Source organism: Triticum urartu, chromosome 4A (assembly GCF_056163025.1).
Source record: "Triticum urartu cultivar PI428250 chromosome 4A, HENAU_Tu73, whole genome shotgun sequence".
NCBI classification, from domain to species: domain Eukaryota; kingdom Viridiplantae; phylum Streptophyta; class Magnoliopsida; order Poales; family Poaceae; genus Triticum; species Triticum urartu.
In genome coordinates, this window is record NC_141876.1 from 49,259,899 (window position 1) to 49,284,655 (window position 24,757).

Sequence of the window (24,757 nt, forward strand, 5' to 3'; positions counted from 1 at the left end):
GATAAATTCCCTCACGTCTAGAAGCAAAGGGCGGTGAGCGCTCTAGAACCAAACAGCAAAATAGTAACAGGAAACATACACGCCAAGGAGCATTTCACAGCCAAATACTCCCTCCGTCTCGAAATAAGTGTCTTTTGTACTAAAGTTAGTACAAAGTTGAGACATTTATATTGGGACGGAGGGAGTAATAGTTTTGATAATCATGGGCAAAGAACTGCACAAATATAAAATAAACAAAGGTACCAGTTCCATCAGATAATACGACGGGCATGAACATAGAGCTGCATGCTCAGCATTCATCGACCATTGGGAAAAACTGCAAACCTCGCCAACAGCAACATTGAAAGATGATTGCAGGATAAACTTGGGAAAAGCATTGTGCTCACAACCAAACATCGCGCTCAGGGGAAACAACTAACACCCACACGAACGACAGCTTCCAACAGAAAATCCTTGGATAACTCACCTTTCCCCTGATATTATAAAGCATGCATTTAAATAGAACCAGAAGCCCATGGAAATTCTGCCTTTGCTCAGTACCCTCGCCCACGAGCCATTCTTCCACGAGCCCTTCCATACCCCCTTCCGCCCTCGTATCCCCCCCTCCCAGCAGGAGCTTGGTCATATCCCCTTCCGCCTTCATATCCCCTTCCAGCAGGGGCTTGGTCATATCCCCTTCCGCCTTCATATCCCCTTCCACCTCCGTAGCCCCTTCCAGCAGGAGCTTGGTCATATCCCCTTCCACCTTCATATCCCCTCCCACCTGGAGCACCGCCACCCCTGCCACGCTCATATCCTGTATGCAGAGATATATGTTACAGGTAACATTGCAAATCTTTCTTGGCACTTCTAGATGCAAAGCCACATTAATAAATTAAAAATGAACATAGAAAATACACTGTTTATCTCAAAGAGTTCATATGGTCATAAATATTTAGGTCACTAGCAGGTAAAATGAACATCCAAAAAAACTAACACAACAATTGGATATCCTGGAACGTTTTTACACTTTAAAGAGGTAAAGAAGTTTATTCGTGACAGTTACATCATCAGATCCGCAACCACATGAAAGTGGCATTGCTGCATGTGAAGAATAAAGGGATGTATGAATTATTTACATGATCAACATTCATTGCTTTTAAGCATGCATGGCAGTGCAAGACTTCAGTGTGTATGGCTCATGCTATAAAGGTGAAGAACAACTAACTATTGAATAACAGATCAGAACATGAGTTAAAGCACTCAATCAGGAAACACAAGTATGTTATAGAAGGTCATACCCCCACGGTAACTCCAATTGCCTCTTCCACGCATACCACCCCGTCCTCGGTTATATCCACCATTTTCTGGTTCAACAAATCAATTGAGCATCCAAACTTCCTTAAATAAGCAAAATCAGCAATAAATATGTACAAGCTACCCTTATATACCTTGGTAGTTTCCTTGTCGGCCTTGGTTGTAGCCATATCCACCGCCATACCCACCTTGATTATCATAGTACCCACCATCTTGGTTGTATCCGCCTTGATTATCATAGTACCCACCATCTTGGTTGTACCCGCCTTGATTGTATCCACCTTGATTGTAGCCCCCTTGGTTGTACCCACCTTGGTTGTTTCCATATCCGCCATAACCTCCTCTACCCCTACCCCAACCCCTACCACGGCCCCTTCCTCTGCCACGACCCCGCACATAGGAGTCTAACAGAACAACAATCATGATAAGTTTGAACAATTGAAGTACAAAAACAAGTGCGGACTATCACTATCATACCGTCATAATCAGATGGTTGTTGGCGAGGTTGACGCAGCGGCGCTGGTGCCTGCTGGAGGCGCTGCTGTTGCCTGGGCTGGTCAACATAAGCTGGGCTTTGATACCTACAAAAAAATGTATTAATATTCCAAATGTGTATCATGGTTCATGCACACATGTTCTTATCCTATGAAAATAACAGACATGCATCCAATTTACCCTGGGGAATTTTGGTCCAGCTCTACTGGAGACAAAGTAATTGAAATCATTGAAACATGGCGAGTCATCTCCAGTCTGCAGAATGAGTAACCATTCGAATAAATTAGAATCCTCTGTGCCACAGAAGTTTATGTGATAACAGGATGGTAGAAAGAAACGGAAACTTAACGGGACAAGGCCTTCTTCAATAGGTTCCCAGACATCAGTTATGCTGACAGAGCTGATGTTAGTATCTTGGTACAACCCCGGTACTCTTTTCTGTTTTCAAGAAATATATCAAATGTGGTTCTGTACAGTGGGACAAAAATGAGAAAATAAAACTGAAGAATTACCTTGATAATCTCTGTCACAGCAACAGACTTACTGATTGCCTGTCCCATGGCTTTCAGAACAATCTCTTTAATCTTCCGGTCCTGATTCAAAATGTTAAACGTGAGTCATGAAGTAAACAATGGGAAAAATCATAGTTAAAAACTATTAAGATAACTAGTTTGCAAAACTAGCAACAAAGTAGAGATGATGAACTTCTAAATCTTTCACACCCAGCATCAAATTACAGCACCTCTCCATTACCGAGACCTCCTATCCTACAGCAGCACACAACCCCACACTATGTAAATGCAATTGACTGCATCCAGGGGAGGTAAGGGACACAGAACTAACAGCACTGGCACTTCTTACAACTGAACTCCCAACTGCTATCACTATCACAATCTCACTGTCAATTGAAACTGTTTTTACAGGGATTACTATCAATTGTTGACCAGAAATCATACGAAACATCCCTACATTGCTAAATTTATATCCTCGGTATGTAACCAAAGTCCGCAAATCAGATTGACACATTAAACTTGACAATCTCGGCGCATACTTTATAAATCTGGATATCCGTCGCATCAAACCAGATTCGCAATGAATTTAGTCCTAATGACCATACTGATTCAGAACAATGACAAACAAGTATACATTTGTGCAAATATGACACATCAACATTGAATTTGTGCCCCAGCCGCCAGTCAACGCACTTCCAACTGAAATCGCACAGATTCAGCACGACCTCGGCATCAGACCACACAAAACCAGCCGTGCGAACGACTCCGCCTCCGCGGAAGCCAGACGGGCAGAAACAAGCCGCGACCTCGGGCCCTTTCCGCCGTCGACACGCGCCGAATCGAACCAACGCAAACGCGAAACCGACGGGACGGGGGCGGGGGGCGGGGGGAGCGCACCTGGAGGAGGGACGTGGCGTAGGAGACATAGTTGCGGATAAGCCCCTGGGCGGTGATTCGGATCTCGTTCTCGGCGATGGCCGACTCGGGCCGCGGCCGCTCCACCCTCTGGTACCGGTCCATCTCGGGCCCTGGCCGCCGGCCGCCGCTCGTCGCCCGGCGGGTGGGATGGGAGGGGAGAGGGGATTGGGTTGGGTTTGGGGAGGAGATTTGTGAGGGTGCGGCGCGAGGCGGGGCGGGGGTGGTGAGGGAGGGGCTAAAACCCTAGGCGGAGCCAACGATACGTGCGCGCTCGTGGGGCGGAGGGCTCGGGTTGCACGAAACCTTTATTTTTCTACGGGAGAGAAGAAATAGGAAGGGGGAGAAAATAAGATAAGAAAAGGAAAAGATCGTTCCGGGAATCGGCGGGTCCTTCGGACTTCTGGTTCTCGCGTCTTGGGCCGTTTCCAGGGCCGGCCGTAGTAGGTTCTAGAGTCTCTGCAGGCTGGACTCTTCCTGCGGGCGGGGGGGGGACTGCTCGGTTCTTCTAGTTGTGGACGATGGACGAAATCCGGATGCAGGTATTGTCAGCCACCATTCTAGTTAAAAAATACTCCCTTCGTCTCATAAGAGTGATGTTATGTTATGGGATAGAGAGAGTATGTTATAATAACTAGCAAATATGTCCGTGCGTTGTAACGGCTGAAAAACTATATGAACACGTTGTTCAAGACACAAGAATCACGCTATGGTGATGTCCTGGAGATTTTTTTTAAAATTATATGCCAAAATAAGGTAAGGACTTTTAAAAGGCAATTGAGACTAAAAGAGCTACGATGTTATCATTGCATAATTTCATATTATAGTCATTTTTGGTTCTGTAAAGGCAGCCTCCATACACCGCAAGCATGAGAGTCGTTGTCTCCAAGCTTGATCTCCCTCCAGCCTTAAAGTACATCTGAAAGGATCGAGAAAAGGTGTCTAGAGGGAGGGGGGTGAATAGACTTCTAACAAAGAAAAGTTGTAGTTTTTATTTTCTTCAAGTTAAGGTAGAGTTTTAGCACAAGTTTAAATATCCACAATACATTCAAGCAAGCATGGCAAGAGTATATGAGCAGCGGAAAGTAAAGCATTCAATTTGCAAAAAATTAAAGGGATGGGGTTGGAGTGTGCAAACGTAATTGGAGACACGGAGATTTTTTGCGTGGTTTCAATAGGTGGTGCTATTGTACATCCATGTTGATGGAGACTTCAACCCACGAAGGGTAACGGTTGCGCAAGTCCACGGAGGGTTCCACCCACGAAGGGTCCACGAAGAAGCAACCTTGTATATCCCACCATGGCCATCGCCCACGAAGGACTTGCCTCACTAGGGTAGATCTTCACGAAGTAGGCGATCTCCTTACCCGTACAAACTCCTTAGTTCAACTCCACAATCTTGACGGAGGCTCCCAAGTGACACCTAACCAAATTAGGAGACACCACTCTCCAAAAGGTAATAGATGGTATGTTGATGATGAACTCCTTGCTCTTGTGCTTCAAATGATAGTCTCCCCAACACTCAACTCTCTCACACACACACTGGTTTGGATTTGGTGAAAAGAAGATTTGAGTGGGAAGCAACTTGGGAAAGGCTAGAGATCAAGATTCATATGGTTGGAATGGAATATCTTGGTCTCAACACATGAGTAGGTGGTTCTCTCTCAGAAAAATGGATGTTGGAAGTGTAGGCATGTTCTGATGGCTCTCTTCACGAATGAAGAGTGGGTGAAGGGGTATATATAGGCTCCACACAAAATCTAACCGTTACACATAAATCACCAAACTCGGTGGGACCGAATCAGAAAACTTGGTCGGACCGATTTAGTTCATAATGTGACCATTAGGCATTTCGATGGGACCGATATGATCAACTCGGTGGGACCGATGTGTTAGGGTTAGGGTAAAACCTCATCTCGGTTTGACCGATTACACAAACTCGGTGAGACCGATTTTGGTAATAAGAAAAACAAAGAGTTGGTCAAGCAAACTCGATGGGACCGATTGCATATCTTGATGGGACCGAAATTATTGCAATAGGTAACAGAGAGTTTGCAAGCCCATCTCGGTAAGACCAAGATCCCATCGGTAAGACTGAATCGATTAGGGTTTCTAGCAGTGGCTATGTCAAGTGAACTCGGTGGCGCCGGATGGAAAATTTCGGTAGAGCCGAGTTGGACTTTTGGCTTGGGACATATGTGGATATGAGGAAGTGGTTGAGGGCTTCTGGAGCATATCACTAAGCACTTAGAGCAAGCAACCCATTAAGCAACACATCATCTCCTTTTAATAGTATTGGCTTTTCCTATGGACTCAATGTGATCTTGGATCATCAAAAGTAAAATGTAGAGTCTTGAGCTTTAGAGCTTGAGTCAATCTTTTGTCCTTAGCATTTTGAAGGGGTTCCACATCCTCTTGTCCACGCCACTCCATCTGTTGAACTTGTCTGAAATATACTAGATGAAAACATTAGTCCAACAAGAGATATGTTGACATTAATTACCAAAACAACCCAGGGAGCACTTGTGCTTTCCATCTCCCCATTTTTAGTAATTGATGACAACATACATCAAAGTTTTAGATAAAGATATAGAGAATAACAGGTAAAGCTTTGGAAAAGACATGTAACATGCATAGACTCCCCCTACATGTATGCATCCATGTCAATATGGAATGTAAGAGCATGTGAATGCATAATCATGACAGAGCAAGCAATGTGTTACATGTATCTTGGCTATATGCATCAGAGCAAATGATGTGAATATGTGAAGTGTAACTTCATGTTCATGATTACTCCTTGCAAACAATATGTACATTAGCAAGAAATATCCATGCGCATGAGTGTGATGCATATACTTACCTTGTGGTCTTGAGCTGGTTTAGGAAGAGCTGAACCCGAGTAAATAAGGTTAGATATCACAGGTACAATTACTAGACAGAGCAAATCAAAGAGCCACAAGAGTACCAAAACTGGGATGACATGTAGAGAATGAGTACTAGGTATTCCCATTGGATATAGACATGTCCCCAAAGGTAAAGATATGCAATGAATTTAGGATTTCCTTCCCTTGGATGTCTTTCTCCCTATGAATCTTATATTTGATAATGGAAGAATATAGGGAACAGAAAATTAGAGCAAAATAGATCAGAGCACAGAAACATAAGACAAACATGTCTCTCCCCTCTTAAAGACATGTGACTTCTCTCCTCTTGAACACCAAGCATATGGGGCCTTTGACGTGATTATCTCTCCCCCCGTTGAAGTACTCTCTCCCCTTTTTAAGTGATTAAGCTTTGAAGTGATCTCTATCTCCCCTTTTGACATCAATTTTCAAGAAGGGATCTTCTGGAGTTTGAGTCAAAATAGGTTTAGTCCTTGAGTCACAGAGCAAAGCGGCACATAGAATATGATGCTGGTAGAGGAGAAGAATCATCGAGTGGAGCTGGAACAAAAGTGCAGGAACAAGTGGCAAATTGTTTTCTCTGCAGTGAAATCGGTGACACCGAGTTATATTTTCGGTTGCACCGAAATGGTTCGGCTTGACCGAAAGAGATGAATCGGTATGACCGAGTTCAAGACAGAGAGAACATTTGTCACCTCAACTCACTAGGCAAAAAGGATCTTGTCGGGGATATACCCTACAGTATGATCCGGCCAGAGTTATAAACCGGCAGGTTGATAAACCGGCTGACAGTTAAGACAGACAGTTAAAACAGGTAGTTAACCCAGATGGTAAACCGGCGGGTTGATAAACCGGCTGACAGTTACGTCAGGTGTTAAGTCAGATGATACCCCGGCAGGAGTTAAGTCAGATGATAACTCAGCGGACAATCATAAACCGGCACCAGTCATAAACAGGCAGACCATCATAAACCGGCACCAGTCATAACCCGGCAGACAGTGATAACTGGGTTGCCAGGGGTTATGAAGCCCGAGACGTTATGAATCCCGAGACGTTATGAAGCCCAAGATGTTAAGAAGCCCATGAAGAGAAGTCATAATAGTTAAGTCTTAAGTCCGAGTTGGACTCTACATGTAACCCGCCCCTTCAACTTATATAAGGAGGGGCAGGGCTCCCCAAAGTGGGACAAGTAAGAAGAAACAACCTTAAGGGTTAGGGATAACTGGGAGAGCCAGTTTACGGCGACTTCCTCATGATCATAATGAGATCTAGCCACAAACAACATGTAGGGCTATTACCGGATGATGTTTCCCGGGGCCCGAAGCTGTCTAAATCCTTGTCTTCTGTTGCGTCTCTCGATTCTGATCAACCCCTCTCAAGCTACCACATAGATGCGTTGGCCTCATGACTAAATCCTCACACTAGGACATCTGCCGTGATATTTCCACGACAGTTGGCGCCCACCGTGGGGCCTGCGCATAGTGGTGATGAGTTCTTGAATGGATCTCTCTAGGGTTTCGAGAAGTTCGTAAATTTCCGGATGAAGAAAAGTCGGTTTTGGAAGATTACAACCGACCGGGTCAGCATACGGAAGGACTTGCATCAACTCTAATCCCATCGGTTGAGATCAAGGAAATTATATTGAGTCGCCATGGACAATCTCTACAGTTTTTGGTGCAATCTGCATTATCTGTTTAGTCGCCATGGATGCAACCCGTGCGTATCTATTTGAACCGATCGACAGCGAAACCGATTTGAAGTATAAGGAACCGAAGGCTTGACCCTGGCTTAGTCATCACGCACTGTTAGCAAACCGGAGTCAAAGGAAAAAAGACAGAAGGGCCACAACCCGGAGGAAGACACGGGTGTCAAGCAACCACGACCACGACCCAGATTCCCCGTCATTGCCATGACCCGCCGCTTTGACTCGAATCGCCGCCGTTTTGACTGGCTCATGACCACGTCGTCTCCACTCTGGTCCGGCTTACTCCCGGCAGAGAACCGCCCGCACCTGGACTCCGTCTCGCATCGACCGAGCCCCTCCGCCGACGCGCCCCCGCTGTGGCCAGCCTCCCCCTCCGCTGTGGTCGCCCTCACCGGCGCCGCCTTGAGTCGCCGCCTCATTCCGAGCCGCCGCAACTTCGCCTGAATCTGCCGTCGGGGTCCCTCGTCAAACCGCCATCCCAGGCCTCGGGCCGCCGGGGGCCTCCTGCCGTCGCAGCAAGCGCGCCTGCCAGCCCCATTGCCTCGTTTCCAGAGCCACCGCCCGGGCCACCCCGGCCTCAAGCCGCCTTCGCCAAGTCGCTGGCAGGTCACCCCCAGCCTTGTTCAGCCGCCGCTGACCTGACCATGTGGTTTCTGCAATAAGCTGCTTTGCTGGCTCACTGGTGTCGTTGCAGGCTGCCTTTCATTCACCCGGTGGTGTTGCAGGTCCCCGATCATCTATTATTGCCGGATTACCCCGAATGTTGCGGCTGCCTCCGCCTTACCAAGTCGCCGCCGCATCTCCTCCACTACAACTTGTTGCGTCGTTCCGCTGTCGTCGCACCGATTCTCCCCGGTACAAACTGCCCCCGTGGTCCTGCATTAATTCACTGCCGCCTCTACTGGCTTGTACTGCCGTTGTGGTCAGGCGGTCTTCTTTGAGTGCTTGAGAAAAACTGTTGCCTTCGCTAGACCGTTCTGGCTCCGTGGAGGAGTTAATACGGGAGCGGAGTGAATCAGAAAGGCTCCTTAAGATTGGTGGAGATCTGGCGAGTCACGCGTCTAGTTTAACTGATTCGTATCGACAGACAATTTTCAGAGTCAGAAATTGCCTCCTGATGTTGGAGTAAGGCAGCTGCCGCTTTCCAATCCTTTTTCACAAATTAAGCCTAATCCATGCCAAATCGTTGTTTTGAGCTGCCGCTAATGGTGAGCCGGCCCTGCTGTGGTGACCCACCTCGCTCCACCGTTGAACCACTTTCCACTTTTGAGCCGCCAAGTAGCCTCCGCTAAACCGCCTTGCTGACGCCCCTCAAGAGTCGCCGGGTTACGCCACTGCTGCTACTCTTTCTGGTGTCAGGACCAATACATCCAAACTCAAGTTTTGAGGAAGACAATCATGACTGGGAGTCAACGTCCATGACTCGGATTCGCCGCGATGAACCGCCGTGGGCTTCTCACGAGCCGCCCCCCGAGCGCCTCCGCCATCGTCTCCACAAACCGGCCTCGCTGATTTAAACTGACACCCCAGAGCTGCCACCTTCAAGTCGCTATGGCCGCGCGCCGTTCCGAGCCACAAGCCGCCTCCCGCGTTGAACCGGCCATGGCCGCGCACCGTTCCTCCCAACGCCCTTCTGGTTCAAGCTGCTTCCCGTGTGGACCTCTGGCACCGCCGCGCCGTTTTGCCGGCGCCCCCAAGTTGCCTCACGCTGCTGATGATAAACCGCCGCCGCGGGCCCGCTTTGCTGTAAGTCACCTCTCGGAGTCGTCGCCCCAGCGTCGCGTCAATATCACGCCGTCTTACTATGCTACATTGATCCACCGACCGGCGTGCCCGGTGAGCCGCTCCGATTTCATTCTATCTCGCTGAGTCGCCGGCGCCCTTCTGCTGTGTCCGCCTCATGTTGCTACTGCCTTCCTCGAGCAGACCTCATCACTGCGGTTTCGTGGATGGCCTCTGCTGTCGTTTCCCGCGCCGCAAGTCACTGTGCGGCCTCCGAGCCGCCGGGTCTCCACCGCGGACGAGTCACCACCTCTCGCCCCGACAGCCAGCGCTGCACCTTCGAGCTGAGTCACCGCACCTCCGAGACGCCATGGTTTCAGCCGCTGTTCTGGCCTGTTTTCTGTGCCCGTCTGCCCGCGGGGCCGCGTCCCCGCCTGGGTTCGCCTCTGACCCGTGGCTCGCCTGAGCTGCCGACCTACCTCCGTCACTTCCAAGTGGCCCAGTGTCTACGCCAAATCGCCTCCATGGATGCGATTGAGTCACCGTCTACTCGCCTTGTCAGCCCGTCATGGAGGTGATGGGACACGGTGACAGTGGACTTTCAGGCACGCAGTCCTGCAATGCCTTCATTCTACTACGAGTGAAGCTACTGTTGATGAATCATAGACAAAATCGGATCCACTACAGAGTTGAGTGCGGAAGTAATACAATAGATATGGAGTTTCTGCAGTTCTCTGGACTTTGCTGAAGAGTTGCTTCTACGATTCTGAATGAATAGGCCACCACCGCGGTCAAATGAACTTGTGCTTGCTATGGATTTTTGTTCAGCTACATAAAGCTTTACATACTGGCCTCTACGGAGCTACATCTAATGGTCGGGTTGTAAGTTGCGGCAGGAGAGTTTCACCAATTGTCTTATTCTATGTGTCAATCGTGAAGGATGTGAGCTTGAGCAGCTGCTGAAGGGAGTTCAGAGTCAGGAGGATCTTCGATGAGAAGAGATATTACAAAATTTTGACACACCAGCTCTCTAATGCCATCGTTTGAATATGAGAGGATGTGACGCTAATGTTTTGAATCACAAACAAACCGATACTGCAACCGAGCTTGACTATATATGCTTACTTCTACAGAGTTGTACTTGCTTGGCGATTTGTGGCGAAGAAGTTCCACTACTTTGGTCGGTTTTGAATTGGTACTTGACGCTACCCGGAGGGCATTACTTCGTCAAATTGTTATGGGTACTGATCCGGTATCAGTACAATTCATTGTTGAGGAAATCGTTAACTGGTAGCTGCTCGGTCGGCTGGTGAGTAGGGGATTAATAGGCTAATCAACAAGTTAATCGGCCATTCAATCAATTAATCGGATGATTTATCGGGTAATCGGCTACTCGGGGACCCTATGAGTAGGGATTAATCGGCAAGTTAACTGGTTAATCGGATGAATTCTTGAACAGCGGTACAATTACTACATTTACCCGGGTTTTCTCATGGGTATGGACACCAATGAAGAAACAAAGACCAAGGAGTTTTCAGCTCAGAATTTATACACCTCAATTATTACGAGTGTCTGCAACTTGTTCGCGGTGAACTTCAGCTATATCACAGTCATCGTCAACCTCGCAGTTAATAGTTTCGGACAAAATACGTCAGGTGATATTCATCTAAATCTATTTTCTTGGCACATATTGTTTTTATCAAAGAGCAATTACTTGGGTCTGTATATTTTATATGCAGGACAATTGTTTATTACAAAGGTGGTGCCATTTTGTGCCTATGGAATGTGCGTTAGCATCATCATGCACTGGCGTCCGCACCCACTTGCTGTTGCATGGGTGTGCGCAAGCCGCCGCCCGTGCGGCACGATCTACATCAACTGGCTGGGACCGCATCCGCGATTGACTCGCCGTCCGCATGGCTTACCGCGCTTGCCATCGACTCGCCTGTCCGCACCGGTTTACAACGCCGTGAACGACTTATCTGTCTGATCCCGTGGCCGACTCGTCCATGGTTGACTTCAACTTCACCATGGTGATCGTCAACTCCGTGGTGAATAATTTCTGGCCTAACATATCAGGTGAAATCCATCCAGTATATTTTTATATTATATATTGCTTTCTTTAAAGGAGCAATTACTCCGGCTTGCAAAGTTATCTAATGTAGGACCCTAAACCGCCATATTGGTGCAAATTTAAAGGCCGTCAGAAAATTTCCAGCTTAAAAAGAAGGATTCCGGTTTAAAATCCGGCTCAAGGGACCAAAGAGAGTCTGTTGCAAGAGCACATCTCAAACATGGGTATTCCTTGAGCACAACTCACAATATCATTTGGGGCTTCCTGTTCAAACATAGGTGTATTCACCAAAGAGAACATAGCGTTACTACCTTCTTGATCCGGCTATCAAGCCAATATTATCATAAGAGTACAGCTCTGGTTATTTCGGTAATCCGGCTATCAAGCCAATATTATCATAAGAGTACAGCTCTGGTTATTTCGGTAATCCGGCTATCAAGCCAATATTATCATAAGGGGTCAAAGAGAGTCTGCTGCACAGCACAGCCCAAACATGGGTATCCCTTGAGCACAGCTCACAATATCACTTGCGGGCTATGTTCGAACTATAGTCACACCTCTTGATAGGCTTAAAGCCACCAGGGAAATCACTTGGGGGCTCTGGTCGTATCCGAACCATAACTTATACCCTCTTGATCAGCATAAGGGCACCAGGGAAATCACTTGGGGGCTTGGTCGTATCCGAACCATAGCTACACCTCTTGATAGACATAAGGCCACCAGGGAAATCACTTGGGGGCTATGGGTTCGAACCATAGCTACACCTCTTGATAGGAATAAGGGCACTAGGGAAATCACTTGGGGGTTTGGTCGTATTTGAACCATAGCTACACCTCTTGATCGGCGCAATGCCATAATTATGACTACATGGGGGCTCTGGTCGTATCCGAACCATAGCTTAAACCCTCTTGATCATACATATACATTGTCATATATTACATCATGCATCATCATTACATCATCATAGCATGTATCATATGTGCATGGATATACCGACTTATATGGCAGGAATCGGTTTTCAAACCAGGTATAGTTATTCAAATCTTTAATAGCCAACACGGCTGGATTTTTTTATTATGGTTATCAATAACCAATATTATGACTGAGGTTTTCAAAGTCGCTTTAGCGCAATGACTATTATTTTATCAATGGATATGATTTATTCTACAATGGAAGGAATAGTCCCGAGTTGCTGCAGGCTTACGACCCGGCACTTGGGGGCTACATTATTCAAGTTGGGATTACATCAAATACACAAGTCTCATGTCGCTGCAAGCATGCACCATGACACTTGGGGGCTAATGCAAAGTCATTGTTTGCTCACTTATTGAAGACCCGACTCATCACATCGTAATGAGCCGGCCCTTGGGGGCTACCAATTGCTCCTATCAACTATTCAAGGCAATTACAAGTCCCAGGTTGCTGCAAGCATGACAACCCGGCACTTGGGGGCTACATATGTGGAATATTCAGTTTTTACTAGTAACTGAGATGAACAATTTGGATTTCTTCAAAGCTTGTGACATTCATATTGAAGTAAATCTTAAGATGTTACTACGTTGCCTTCTTAAGACTTAGGGGCTACAAGTGATAGGCATATAAGAGGTATATTTTCAAAATTGATGTTAACAAACAGTTATGATCCGGTGCCATCAATATTCATAAACTGGCAATTTTGGCAATGATAAACCGACAAGTTCTACATTCTTAAACCGGCTGAAGATCAGATGAGTATTTTAAGGACCAATATTTATGTTAAGCATTGGGAGCTGGGTCAAATGAATTATTCTTGACAATATTTCTCTGTGACAAACCAATGTCAGCAAATTGATTATGAAGCTGGCCTATTGACCCGGATTTTCTATAAGGAGGAAATGGCAAGGACTTAAGGATGATCAGGATCAGTTTTAACATGGATAAATCCAAATTAAACTGGGGTCTAATGTCGGGGATATACCCCGCAGTATGATCCGGCCAGAGTTATAAACCAGCAGGTTGATAAACCGGCTGACAGTTAAGACAGACAGTTAAAACAGGCAGTTAACCCAGACGGTAAACCGATAGGTTGATAAACCGGCTGACAGTTAAGTCATGTGTTAAGTCAGATGATAACCCAGCAGGAGTTAAGTCAGATGATAACTCAGCAGACAATCATAAACCGGCAGACCATCATAAACCGGCACCAGTCATAAACAGGCAGATCATCATAAATCGGCACCAGTCATAACCCGGCAGACAGTGATAACTGGGTTGCCAGGGGTTATGAAGCCCGAGACGTTATGAAGCCCAAGATGTTAAGAAGCCCATGAAGAGAAGTCATAATAGTTAAGTCTTAAGTCCGAGTTGGACTCTACATGTAACCCGCCCCTTCAACTTATATAAGGAGGGGCAGGGCTCCCCAAAGTGGGACAAGTAAGAAGAAACAATCTTAAGGGTTAAGGATAACTGGGAGAGCCGGTTTACGGCGACTTCCTCATGATCATAATGAGATCTAGCCACAAACAACATGTAGGGCTATTACCGGATGATGTTTCCCGGGGCCCGAAGTTGTCTAAATCCTTATCTTGTGTTGCGTCTCTCGATTCCGATCAACCCCTCTCAAGCTACCACATAGACGCGTTGGCCTCACGACTAAGTCCTCACACTAGGACATCTGCCGTGATATTTCCACGACAGATCTCACAAAGATTTGCAATGAATTGGATGCAGGGAATGCAGAGCAAAAAACAAAGAAAAAGAAAGGAAATCTAGATGAATGGAAACAAATATGCAAGAGACAAATGCAAGAATACATAGAAACACTAGAGAACTTCATCTAGAATTGGGCGGCGACAAAGTCACCTATGTTAGAGTATATTGAGTGAGGAGTCAAGTGAGAAGACTTGATCGTAGGTCATACTCATCGTTTAAGCTCAAAATGGGGTTACCATTTTTCGTTTAAGCATTTGATGTATTCGCATCTTGTTGAGTTGCTTTGACCCATGACTTGGGGTAAAGCTTCTCTAAGATGGAATAACATACCTTGGGTGGTGGTGTTGTACTTGATCATGTAGTTGAACTTATGTGGGATGCTCAAGGTTGATGTAGCTCATCAAGGATTGGGAGCACCACTTGTAGTTTGAGTTCATCTACCTACATGGGTTAGTCTTGCAAGGAAGAGCACATGTCACTACAAAAAAATACACTTCCGTGATGATACGTGCTTGTCACAGTAGGTCGCTTTTTTTGTCATGCATGTACATCCATGACAAATTTATGACAGAATCAAGATAGTCATACCTGTGCTGTCGTAGAAGTGTTCCATGACATTACCAAAATTATCATCACGGAAGTGTCGACTTCCATGACGATAAATCGCGCGTCATAGAAGTGCTTTTGTCAAGGGTGACCGACACGTGGCATCCATTGTAACGGAACGCTGTTAAGCTATCGGGTCGGGTTTTGGATCCGATAACCCGTTAACAGCCCCGACCAATGGGGATTTTCCACGTGTAAAATCATCATTGGCTAGAGGAAACACGTGTCGGCTCATCGTCAGGACAGATGTCATCCACTCACTGGACAGAAGGCGCCTATGATACGTCGACACGTGGCACGGCCCAACAAGTTTAAATGGGCCGGCCCAACTAAAGGCCCACAAGATTTTGCGGACCATAATGGGCCGGCCCAGCTAAAGGCCCATGAGATTTTGCGGACCATAATGGGCTGGCCCAGCTAAAGGCCCACAAGGTTTCACGGGCTATAATGGGCCGACCCAGGTAAAGGCCCACAAGATTTTCATGTGCCATAATAGGCCGGCCCAGGTAAAGGCCCACGGTGACTCTAGCCCATAATGAATAGTAATTTTCTTTATACCCGTTAACGGCCTGTGATTTACATGGGCCGTTTCCAGCCCGTGTTAGCTTTCGGCCTATTGACGGCCCATACGTTCTTGGGCTCCTTTTCGGCCCTCGATTACTCCGGCCCGTTACTGGCCTGTTCCCCTAATGGGCCAAATTCAGCCCATGGCAAGAGTCGGCCCATTACTGGCCTGTTCGACTAATGGGCCAAATTTGGCCCATGGCAAGAGTCGGCCCGTTACTGGCCTGTTACCCTAATGGGCCAAATTCGGCCCATGGCAAGAGTCGGCCCGTTTCTGGCCTGTTAACCCGTTGCGCCATTTCTAGCCCGTCCTGTATTCTGGCCCATTAATGACCCGTTATGCCTGTGACAGAATTAAGCCTTTGTTGTCCTACGGCCTGTTAACGGCCTGTTACCGTGCTGGGCCGATACCAATTACACCCGATTATGGCCCATGTAGACCCATTTATCCGACGGCCCGAGGCCCACCGATTACAGGCCCATTTATCGACGGCCCATAGGAGACCCATGGATCCTACGGCCCGTATATGGCCTATGGTAGTTGCAGCCACTAGCAAACTAGGGAAAAAGAAGACTAGGAAATAAATAAGGCCGAAACTAACGCTAGGCTATTAAGGCGATTGCACAGATTACATCCACTCGGCATCAAAGATCGCCACCAGTGCAAATATAGGAAACACCCTACACTATACAAAAATGGCTTGCTGTTTTCTTCAGGCGGTGGCTGCATGTTAAGAATAAATTTTGTATCGCACCAAAACAAATTACAACTATATACCAAAAGGAAGGTTGGCATAAAACTTAACAGTCTAGTAGATAAATGCACCACCAGAAGTTCAGAAGCTCAGTTCATTTGACCTGACTGTTACGTTTTCATGCTGTATTGTCCGACGGAGCACCATAACCCTCACCTTCATTTCCCCTAGGCTCCTGAACAACATAGCAAATGTCTGATAGTCTGGTTTCAAAACCATGCATATCTTGACGACATTGAGCAATGTTTCTCCTTGTTTCACAAAGGGTCTCTGTTAGGGAATGGACTTGTGTCTAGAGCGCAGATACAACATTGCTTTGAGCTTGCATATCTTGATCATGAGGCAGTTTGGACGATATTGCCTTAACAACCAACCCAGTATTACGTAGGAACGTGCTTTTGGCACTGTTAGTGGACAGGTACTGACCCACTGCAGCAAGAGCTGACATTGCGGTTATAGTTGCCTCGCCACCTTCAGAAGGTGGCGGTTCCACCATTTTTTCCATAGCTCGCTGAAAAGTTGAGGTTTTACATTAGTAGTACCAGAACAGAAGATATTAAGGAGGCAGCAAAACCAAACAAAATAGCTTTGGTCTATATACAGAACTTATTCTGGTGAACCCATGTAAAATATTAGTTGTATTTTATTGCAAAGTACATAATAAAACCAGGTTCCAAACATATGACCATGTACCATCGCTAATGTATTGTCTATTTCTTCACATTGTATTGAGGGCTAAGGATAAAGAGACGAAGTTTATAATACGGTAAGCATAGTATGACGTCATTCGTATCACAAAACAACTGAGAACAGACAAACAGGCAATTGTAACATTGTGTGGGCAAGTCCAGCACGGAACTAGATTACGGGTCAAGATCAAAGGAACATCACTCCTCTCTTTTAAACCTTGTAAGGTGTAATGATACGCTAAGACAATTGTGTATAAAATTGAAAAGAGTAATAGACATTGGCTGCAAACCATGCAGTTCAAGGCACAAGTCAGAGTAAGTAGTAGTTAAAAGGCATGAGGATTAAGGACTTACAACAGCGGCTTTGACTGGTGTAGTCATGCCCTTCTTCTTGCTGGTGTGACAGTCCTTGAAGATTTCCACAACATTTGGTTCAAGTACTTTTTGGTCCTTGCGGGCTTTCCTCTGCATTTGGAACAAGTCAATATAGATCTGATAATATGGTATAGCGAAAAGAGTGAAACAATAGCTAATTACAAGAGCCTCGTAGTGTGCAATATAGCTACGAGATCCTGTCGTCTGTTGGAATTTCACTTTCATACGGTTGGCCTTGTTCTTTGAACAGTTCACCTACAAGAAGATAGATTTGTGTGGCACATGCGTAAATAGGACTTCAACATGTGATCTGATGACATATATATATATATATATATAATGTACCTGATACTTCGGATCGGACCAGTGTTTAACGAGGCCTCTCCAGTCTTCATCAGATATATTTTCCACTGGAGATGTTTGGGCGAGTTCACTGTTAGCCTTGCCTTCAAAGTGAGTTTTCCTCAAGTTATACCGATACTGTCGCAGAGCAGACTTGAAAACATGGGTGCAAGCTTGTCTGGTTGCATCATCTTGGCTATCCAACTTGAACCTCATCTGTTGAAAATTATGGGAGTCTCATTATCAGCAACCTAGAAAGTATTGGACAGAGCAAGACGATATTACTAGTTTCCATACATAACCATACTTACAGATAAATGGTCAAGGAAGATGTTGAACTGGGTTTCGTCTTTGTCATTCCTGTACTGAATCCATGTTGGGAGGATACGTACATGACACCTAACAGCAACCGCTGCCTTTGATACTAACTTGGCTGACTCTGTAGCATCACGTGGCCTTTTTAAACCTGCCTCAAAACGGATCTCCATTCTTCCTCCTCTAGATTTAGTTAACCTATCGATCATTATCCCTGATGTTTGTTTCCTCTTGCGCCTAGGTGCTAGTCCAACAACAAACATTGGAAGTGTTAGTGTACATCAAACTGTGAGACTACATATAAAGAAGCATGCAACTGTAACTTGACTCCAGCAACTACCTTCTTGCTGTTGAAGCTCACAAGGTTCATCTGATATTGCCAACTCGTCTTGTGTCAAGAGTGCTTGGGAAGTAGTGTCAGGTGGCAAGGGAGCTTGGGAACATGCTGCTAGCTCAGTTGACGCACGAGTACGTCGTGCAGCTGGTAGTACCGTGGTAGGTGTTGCAAGAACTAGGGCTGTCTCTACTTGTTTGGTGCAACTATTTGTTTATGTTTGTCTTTTTTTGCAACTCGTGTAGCATGTGATGCCATGTTTGTAGAATTTTCTGCTGGACTTTGACCTTCTATTGCACCATCAGTACCAGCAGAATCTGCAGGATTCATCCGCTTCTCATTCCCTGCCATTTTGTGTTTCTTCCTCTTTCTCTGTGCCATGTTAAGTCAAGCCGACAAGAAAAACGAATAACAATTTAGTTCTTCAGAACAAATTGATGCGTGATGCAGACGAACTGAACTTTGATGTTAGACAACCACATGATAGGAGGATGTAATATGCATGAAAAATAGGACGGAAGAGATAACCAGAACTATGATGTGTAAACTAAGAAGAAGACATTTCACCAAATTAGAAGCAATGCAATGGAAGGTAGACACCATATGAAAGATGCTACAAATATCGCTCTGCCAAGTTAACAGTGTCTCATCATAAATGACGTTTAAACAAATGTGAAGCAGTACAAGAAATAAATCATATGCAAGATGCAAACAACATCACACTACCATGTTAGAGGTCTCTCGTCATTAGTGCCATTGCATATTCACAGCATTGCATATTCACAACTTATGACGTGTAAACTAAGGAGAAGGCATTTCAACAAATTAGAAGCAATGAAAGCTAGACACCATATGAAAGATGCAACTAATATCACTCTACCAAGTTAAAACTGTCTCGTCATAAGTGCCATTTCAACAAATTAGTAATACAAGCTAGAAAAGAATGTGAGATGTAACTTATATCACACTCCGAAGTCAAACGTGTCTTATGATAAGTGATTGTTGCAGGTTACACAACAGTAGTAATTTGATGTAAGAACATGGTGTGATAGACAGATATTGTATGTTCTAGAAACATGAACACGTGTCTTATTCAAGTCTAATGTGTAAAGTAAGCAGATGGAATTCAACAAAATTAGAAGCAATACAAGCTAGACATCACACATAACATGCAACCACATATAACAGTGCCAAGTTAGAGGGAGCACCGGTGATGCTGCACTAGGGGAGACGTGCTCATCATAAACACGACTTTGTTGAGTGTCTATGCATGTGTTGTCTTGGAAATCATCTTGGGGGTGTGGAGGAGTAGAAACTGTAGAGGCCCTCCGTTCGGAAGGAGCACCTTTATCCGCTGCCTTGCTAACTTCCTTCCACTTTATTGATTTTGAATTGTCAATTAAAACCGACAAGAAAAAGAAATACAATTCTCTCTTCAGAACTCATTCATGCATGATACTGACAATCACTACTTTGATGTAAGGCAAACACATGATACCAGGATGGAATATGTACGAAAAACAGGACGGCATGGCATGTTCACAACTGTTTGTGTAAACTAAGCCGAAACCATTCCAGCAAATAAGAAGCAATGCAAGCTAGACACCACATGAAAGATGCAACCAATATGACTCTGCCAAGTTAAAAGCGTCCCATCATAAATGGAATTTCAACAATTTAGAAGCAGCACATGCTATAAATCATACGAAAGATGCAACTAATATCGCACTGCATATACTAAAGGTGTCTCGTCATGTTGATTGATGCGGGATACAAAAAAACAATAGTTTTATGTAAGGACATGCTTAATAGACAGATGTACTATGTACTAAATACAGGGAGGCATGTCACATTAACAGGTATAATGTATAAGCTAAGCAGACTAGCACATGTAGTTTAACCAGATTGGAAGAATTACAATCTAGACACCATATGCAACATGCAACCACATATCACGCTGCCAAGTTAGAGCAAGCACCTGCGATGCTAGTGTAGGGGAAATGCTGTAATCAACTACAGAGCTACGTTCACTATCTTCATCTAGCATTTCTGTTTCTTGTGAATCATGTCGGGAGGCTGACGCTGCATTCTTTAAATGAGGAGTAGTCCCCTTGCCTGCCTGCCTCGTCATAAGTGATTGATGAGGGATACACAAGAACATTAGTTTGATGTAAGAACATGGTTAATACACAGATGTACTAGTATGTACCAAAAATAGAAAGGCATGTCATATTCAAAGGTATAATGTGTAAGCTAAGCAGATGCAATTTAACCAAATTGGAAGCAATACAAGCTAGACATCCGTCTGGAGTGGTGAGCATGATCATCTAGGACCTGAGAGCCTGGTGGGAGGCGGGCTGCTTCGCCACCATCGCAACTTTTTAGTTGGCTTCCAGGTGATGCCTATCTTTGCTGGGCTTGTCACTGGCTCGGCCAGTGCCCTGACTAGCTATTTGTCTTCTGGTGCTCACGGGATGGTGGTTCATGTAAAAAAATATCTTTCCTTATCTTACCGACTTCGGCCTTTCGAATACAAGCTAGACACCATATGGAACATGCAACCACATATGACACCGAGAAGTTAAAGCAAGCACCTGGGATGGTGGTTCATTGCGAGCGAGGTCATCAACTCCAGAGCTACGTTCCCCGTCTCCATTTGCTGACACTACACCCTTTAAAGCGTTGAAACGTGTCTTGCCTAGCCGCACACCAAACTAGAGTGACTTCTTTCTTTTCTTTTTGGCTTCTCTCATGGCAGCAGAGTCTGAAATACCCTTGCATAAAAACACAACAGTGAGAGTAAGGGTGAAGTGTGTGCAGAACTAGTGCACTGTAAAAGTAGCAGATAGCAGGTGGCTGAAAAATAAATGATAGGAGACATATGATAGCTCTACAACATTGCATGTCAAACAAAATTAGATTCTACTATGTATGATTTTGTAATATATGAGCACAGGAAATGCAGGTACTCCTCCAGCACACCACCACATGTGGTCATATCTAAGATAACAGTCGACTGAAAATAAATAGGTCAGTCGATTTTTTTAATGAACCGTTCGATCTATAAGGAACGGGCAGATGGCCTTCGTCTACCTCCCGCCAGTCACTGTTGACGATCTTTCTCGAACCGCCAGTGACCACCGGCCCAGACCCCTGCCTCCGCCGCCCCGCCCTCCCATCGACCTCACACCACCGCCGTGCTTGGCAGTGCCCCCAGGCCATCCCTTTCATCCCGGCCGACCTCCAGATCGGGCGCCAGTAGCTCTAGGCCGCACACGCCCCTAAGATAAACACCAAGGCGTTGCTTCCCCAGCGTAATAGGCGTACTAGCGCCTGTTACGCCGGGGATGCTTCCGTTAATTGGGAATCAAGTGGCCAGAAATTGAAATTCAGGGGGGCGACGGACCTCTAGCTAAGGTGAAATAGTATATGAGGAGAAACCTTGTGCATCGCGAGTTACTAGGAACATCTAGTATCAAGAAGAAGCGGTCAACTAGTGTCTTATGTGGGATGAATACCGTGCAAGAAGAGACGTAAGATTTGCACGAATAAGGGAAGAGGAGTACCTTTTTCGGTTGCCGGTGTGGTCACCTCCACAAGTCGCGCCGATTTTCTTCTTTTTACCGGGGAAACCGATGTTCTGGAGGGTGCAGGCTTGGACGAACCCATGGCCAAATTGTTGACTGTGTTGCCGTGGCCGTATGTCGGCGGAGGGGAAGCAGATCCGAGGCGGCGAAGGACGACGTAGCAGGAACAGCTCCGGTGCGGTGGAGGGTGGCGAAGTTGGAGCGGCAGCGGTGAGGCGCAAGACGGCGTGGTTGAACTGGCTCGGGTACGGACGGCTCGGCCTCGGCTTCAACTACTAGCCGTGGAGGGCGTTGCGGTTGAGGTTGCGCTGGACAACGACGTCAGGGTATCGGCTCCGGCGTGATGGAGGAGGGCGGCGGTTGATGGGTGGGATGGGGTGGCGGACGGAGGACGCCGGGGTTTCACGGCTGGTGGAGAGGTAGTTTTGGCGCCCACGGAGTACGAATGGGGAATCGGACGGATGGGGGGAACCATGTTTCGGTCTGGGACGCGCTTGTTTTTGGCTTTTTTGAACAGAAATGGGACGCGCTTGTTTGAAATTTGGGGAAAGTACAAACTTTGCCCCCCTCTTAAATTTCGGACCTACTGCGGGTCGGGGGTAGGATGGTAATCCCAGGTGTCCCAAATAGTGGGCGGGAGCGATTTCGGCCGCGCGCATGTGTGCTTAGGCGGCCATTGTGTATGAATGTTTTTCGGATGCCGTTGCGTGGCGTCTAGATGAAGCTACAAACCTACCCTGGTTTAGACCTTTGGACGTCGGGCCGGTAGGTTTCAGGGGTCGGAGTTATTAGAAAAGTAATTTCCTTGTACTACCAAACATTGGGCTCACGCGGTTTCGGGCGAGTAGAGGCTCTTTTGGCGCTTCGTTCGAAATTTTGAAACACAAGCATTCACGTTTAAAGTACTCTTGAACTATGAGGATTGACCTAAATATACAACGTTATATTTGACCTTGTATGTTTGAAAACCTCATTAAATTATCTGCTTCTTTTTGAAATTTTGACACTTGAAAATCCTATAACTACGATTATTTTGGAATGGAGGAGCTAAATTTGAATCTATTTTGTGCACGACTACATATGCTATTATGTACAAAATCAAAGCAAAGATTGGTGCCCCCATAATTTAGGTATGGTTTACAAATGCCATGATATCAAATTCAAATAATTGAATGGACTTCATGTTGAATTCAATTTTTTTAAACCACCTTAAGTTGAATTCAAATGTATGCTAGTTCATAGGTGGTAGCTATTTACAATGTCCATTGTGTAACTTTCGTATGTATAATGTGCTTTACACACACAACATGAACTATACTCACATTTATATTCGATTGCTAAAGCGATGCATTGTCTGGAGTTCAAAATACTAACTATGTGGATCAATTGTGTCGAATAATAACATAGACATGCTCAAATTCAATAGAATCTAGATGTCTGATGGATCAATGACCGTTCCTTACGCGAATTGCAAATATCATGATCCCATCCTAATATTTGGATACAATTTATATCTTTAATCAATGTGTAGAGCAGTCTTTTACGTGTAGTTTTACTCTCCATCGGTGGTCTCTCACACATGCTCACACACTCTCTCCCGATGTGTCTTTCTCGCACACATGCTCTAGATATAACCCTCCCTCCCTCTCGTAACCATTTACAACTGTTTTCACTAACCTTTATCACAAGCACTCTTCCTCTCGCAAACATACACATGCACAATCCTCATCGACCCTTTCTATATACATGGACCTGCCTACGTGTCTCATGTACGCACATTATCTTTACGCCTATCTCTCACGCATTGTCTCACACCTCTCTTCCTAATCGACGAGTATGATTCTAGCAGAGCATTCTATAGGATGCCCCTTAAAGTTAGGTTAGATGAATAGTAATATCAGAGATAAAGGGGTTACCTTAGTCCAAGAACCTAGGGTTACAAATCCTAGCCGGCTTTGTCAGTGGACACAGAGTCCTTCACAATTCTGCTATCTTTGTCTTGTACGACTAGTCATCGATGGGTCTTCCTAAATGCATCACGGGCCGACCAATGTGGCACAGGACGGAACAGAACAAAGGGCCTCACCTCGACCCACCGGACCTCACGCGGTGACACACCCTCTGCCCCCACGTCTCATTATCTTCTTACACCCACACATATCAACACAAACACCACACACACAGAAAATTTCTCCTGGTGCCTCTATTCCCTCCCCCCTTGCATATACACACTCGAGGGAATGGAATCTCTTGTCGTGATGTCATATTCGTCTCTCTCTAGACCACTCTCATTTCTCGTGCCATCTCTCCCACGCCCCGCCCCCCGTCGGCCCCTCTATCCATGCCTCTCTCGAATACGTAATACACACACATACCTCTCTAGGCCCTGCCAAATGCATCAACTACACATTCACACATGTTACATCACGTACCCCATTGATCTAAAAAGCCCTCTCTTCATGTTTATTTCGCATACAACATTCCTTTTGAATAAAGTGTGGCCAAAAAATTATTTTAGAGTTTCTACATATATACGACATTACAAAGTTATATGGAGGAGTACGAATGCTAATTTGCATTGCATGGTGCCCACAATGATATTTATTCCGTACTGTGAATTTGTATATTTTTATACTATATACAACGATGGACCCTTGGTTGTTTTTGTGATAAGTCTCTATTATCAAATAAATAGTCATTTCTTGCTCGATTCGAGAGGTGATTTCATTCCACAGTGACAATTCATGTTGAACGCGTCCTCCGGCATTTACGATTCTTCCTACATCATCCTTCACTGGGAACTGCAAAAGCAACATCCAACTTCAACCTGGCGGCCTCTGGTCATAATAAAGAGAAACGAAGAGCATCTCTCTCTCC

General features: G+C 45.7%; 1 protein-coding gene across 1 annotated transcript; it reads right to left on the reverse strand.

Annotated features, from left to right (window-relative positions):
* Positions 1-215: 215 nt before the first annotated feature.
* Positions 216-3,525, reverse strand: LOC125550558 (uncharacterized). Its single transcript, XM_048713581.2, has 8 exons — positions 3,201-3,525; positions 2,304-2,384; positions 2,141-2,229; positions 1,972-2,046; positions 1,774-1,877; positions 1,431-1,700; positions 1,281-1,346; positions 216-796 (listed from the first exon to the last, which is right to left on the reverse strand). The coding sequence occupies exons 1-8, from the start codon at positions 3,321-3,323 to the stop codon at positions 534-536; spliced, it is 1,071 nt and encodes a 356-aa protein (XP_048569538.1). The 5' UTR covers positions 3,324-3,525; the 3' UTR covers positions 216-533.
* Between the last annotated feature and the right edge of the window lie 21,232 nt (positions 3,526-24,757).

What these genes read in the sequence shown, in the direction of transcription:
- LOC125550558 (XM_048713581.2), bottom strand. Translation starts at nt 3,323, where the DNA reads ATGGACCGGTACCAGAGGGTGGAGCGGCCGCGGCCCGAGTCGGCCATC. An exon ending in ACGCCACGTCCCTCCTCCAG is followed by an intron (nt 2,385 to 3,200) that starts GTGCGCTCCCCC and finishes ATTTTGAATCAG; the next exon opens with GACCGGAAGATTAAAGAGAT. An exon ending in CTGGACCAAAATTCCCCAGG is followed by an intron (nt 1,878 to 1,971) that starts GTAAATTGGATG and finishes ATTTTTTTGTAG; the next exon opens with GTATCAAAGCCCAGCTTATG.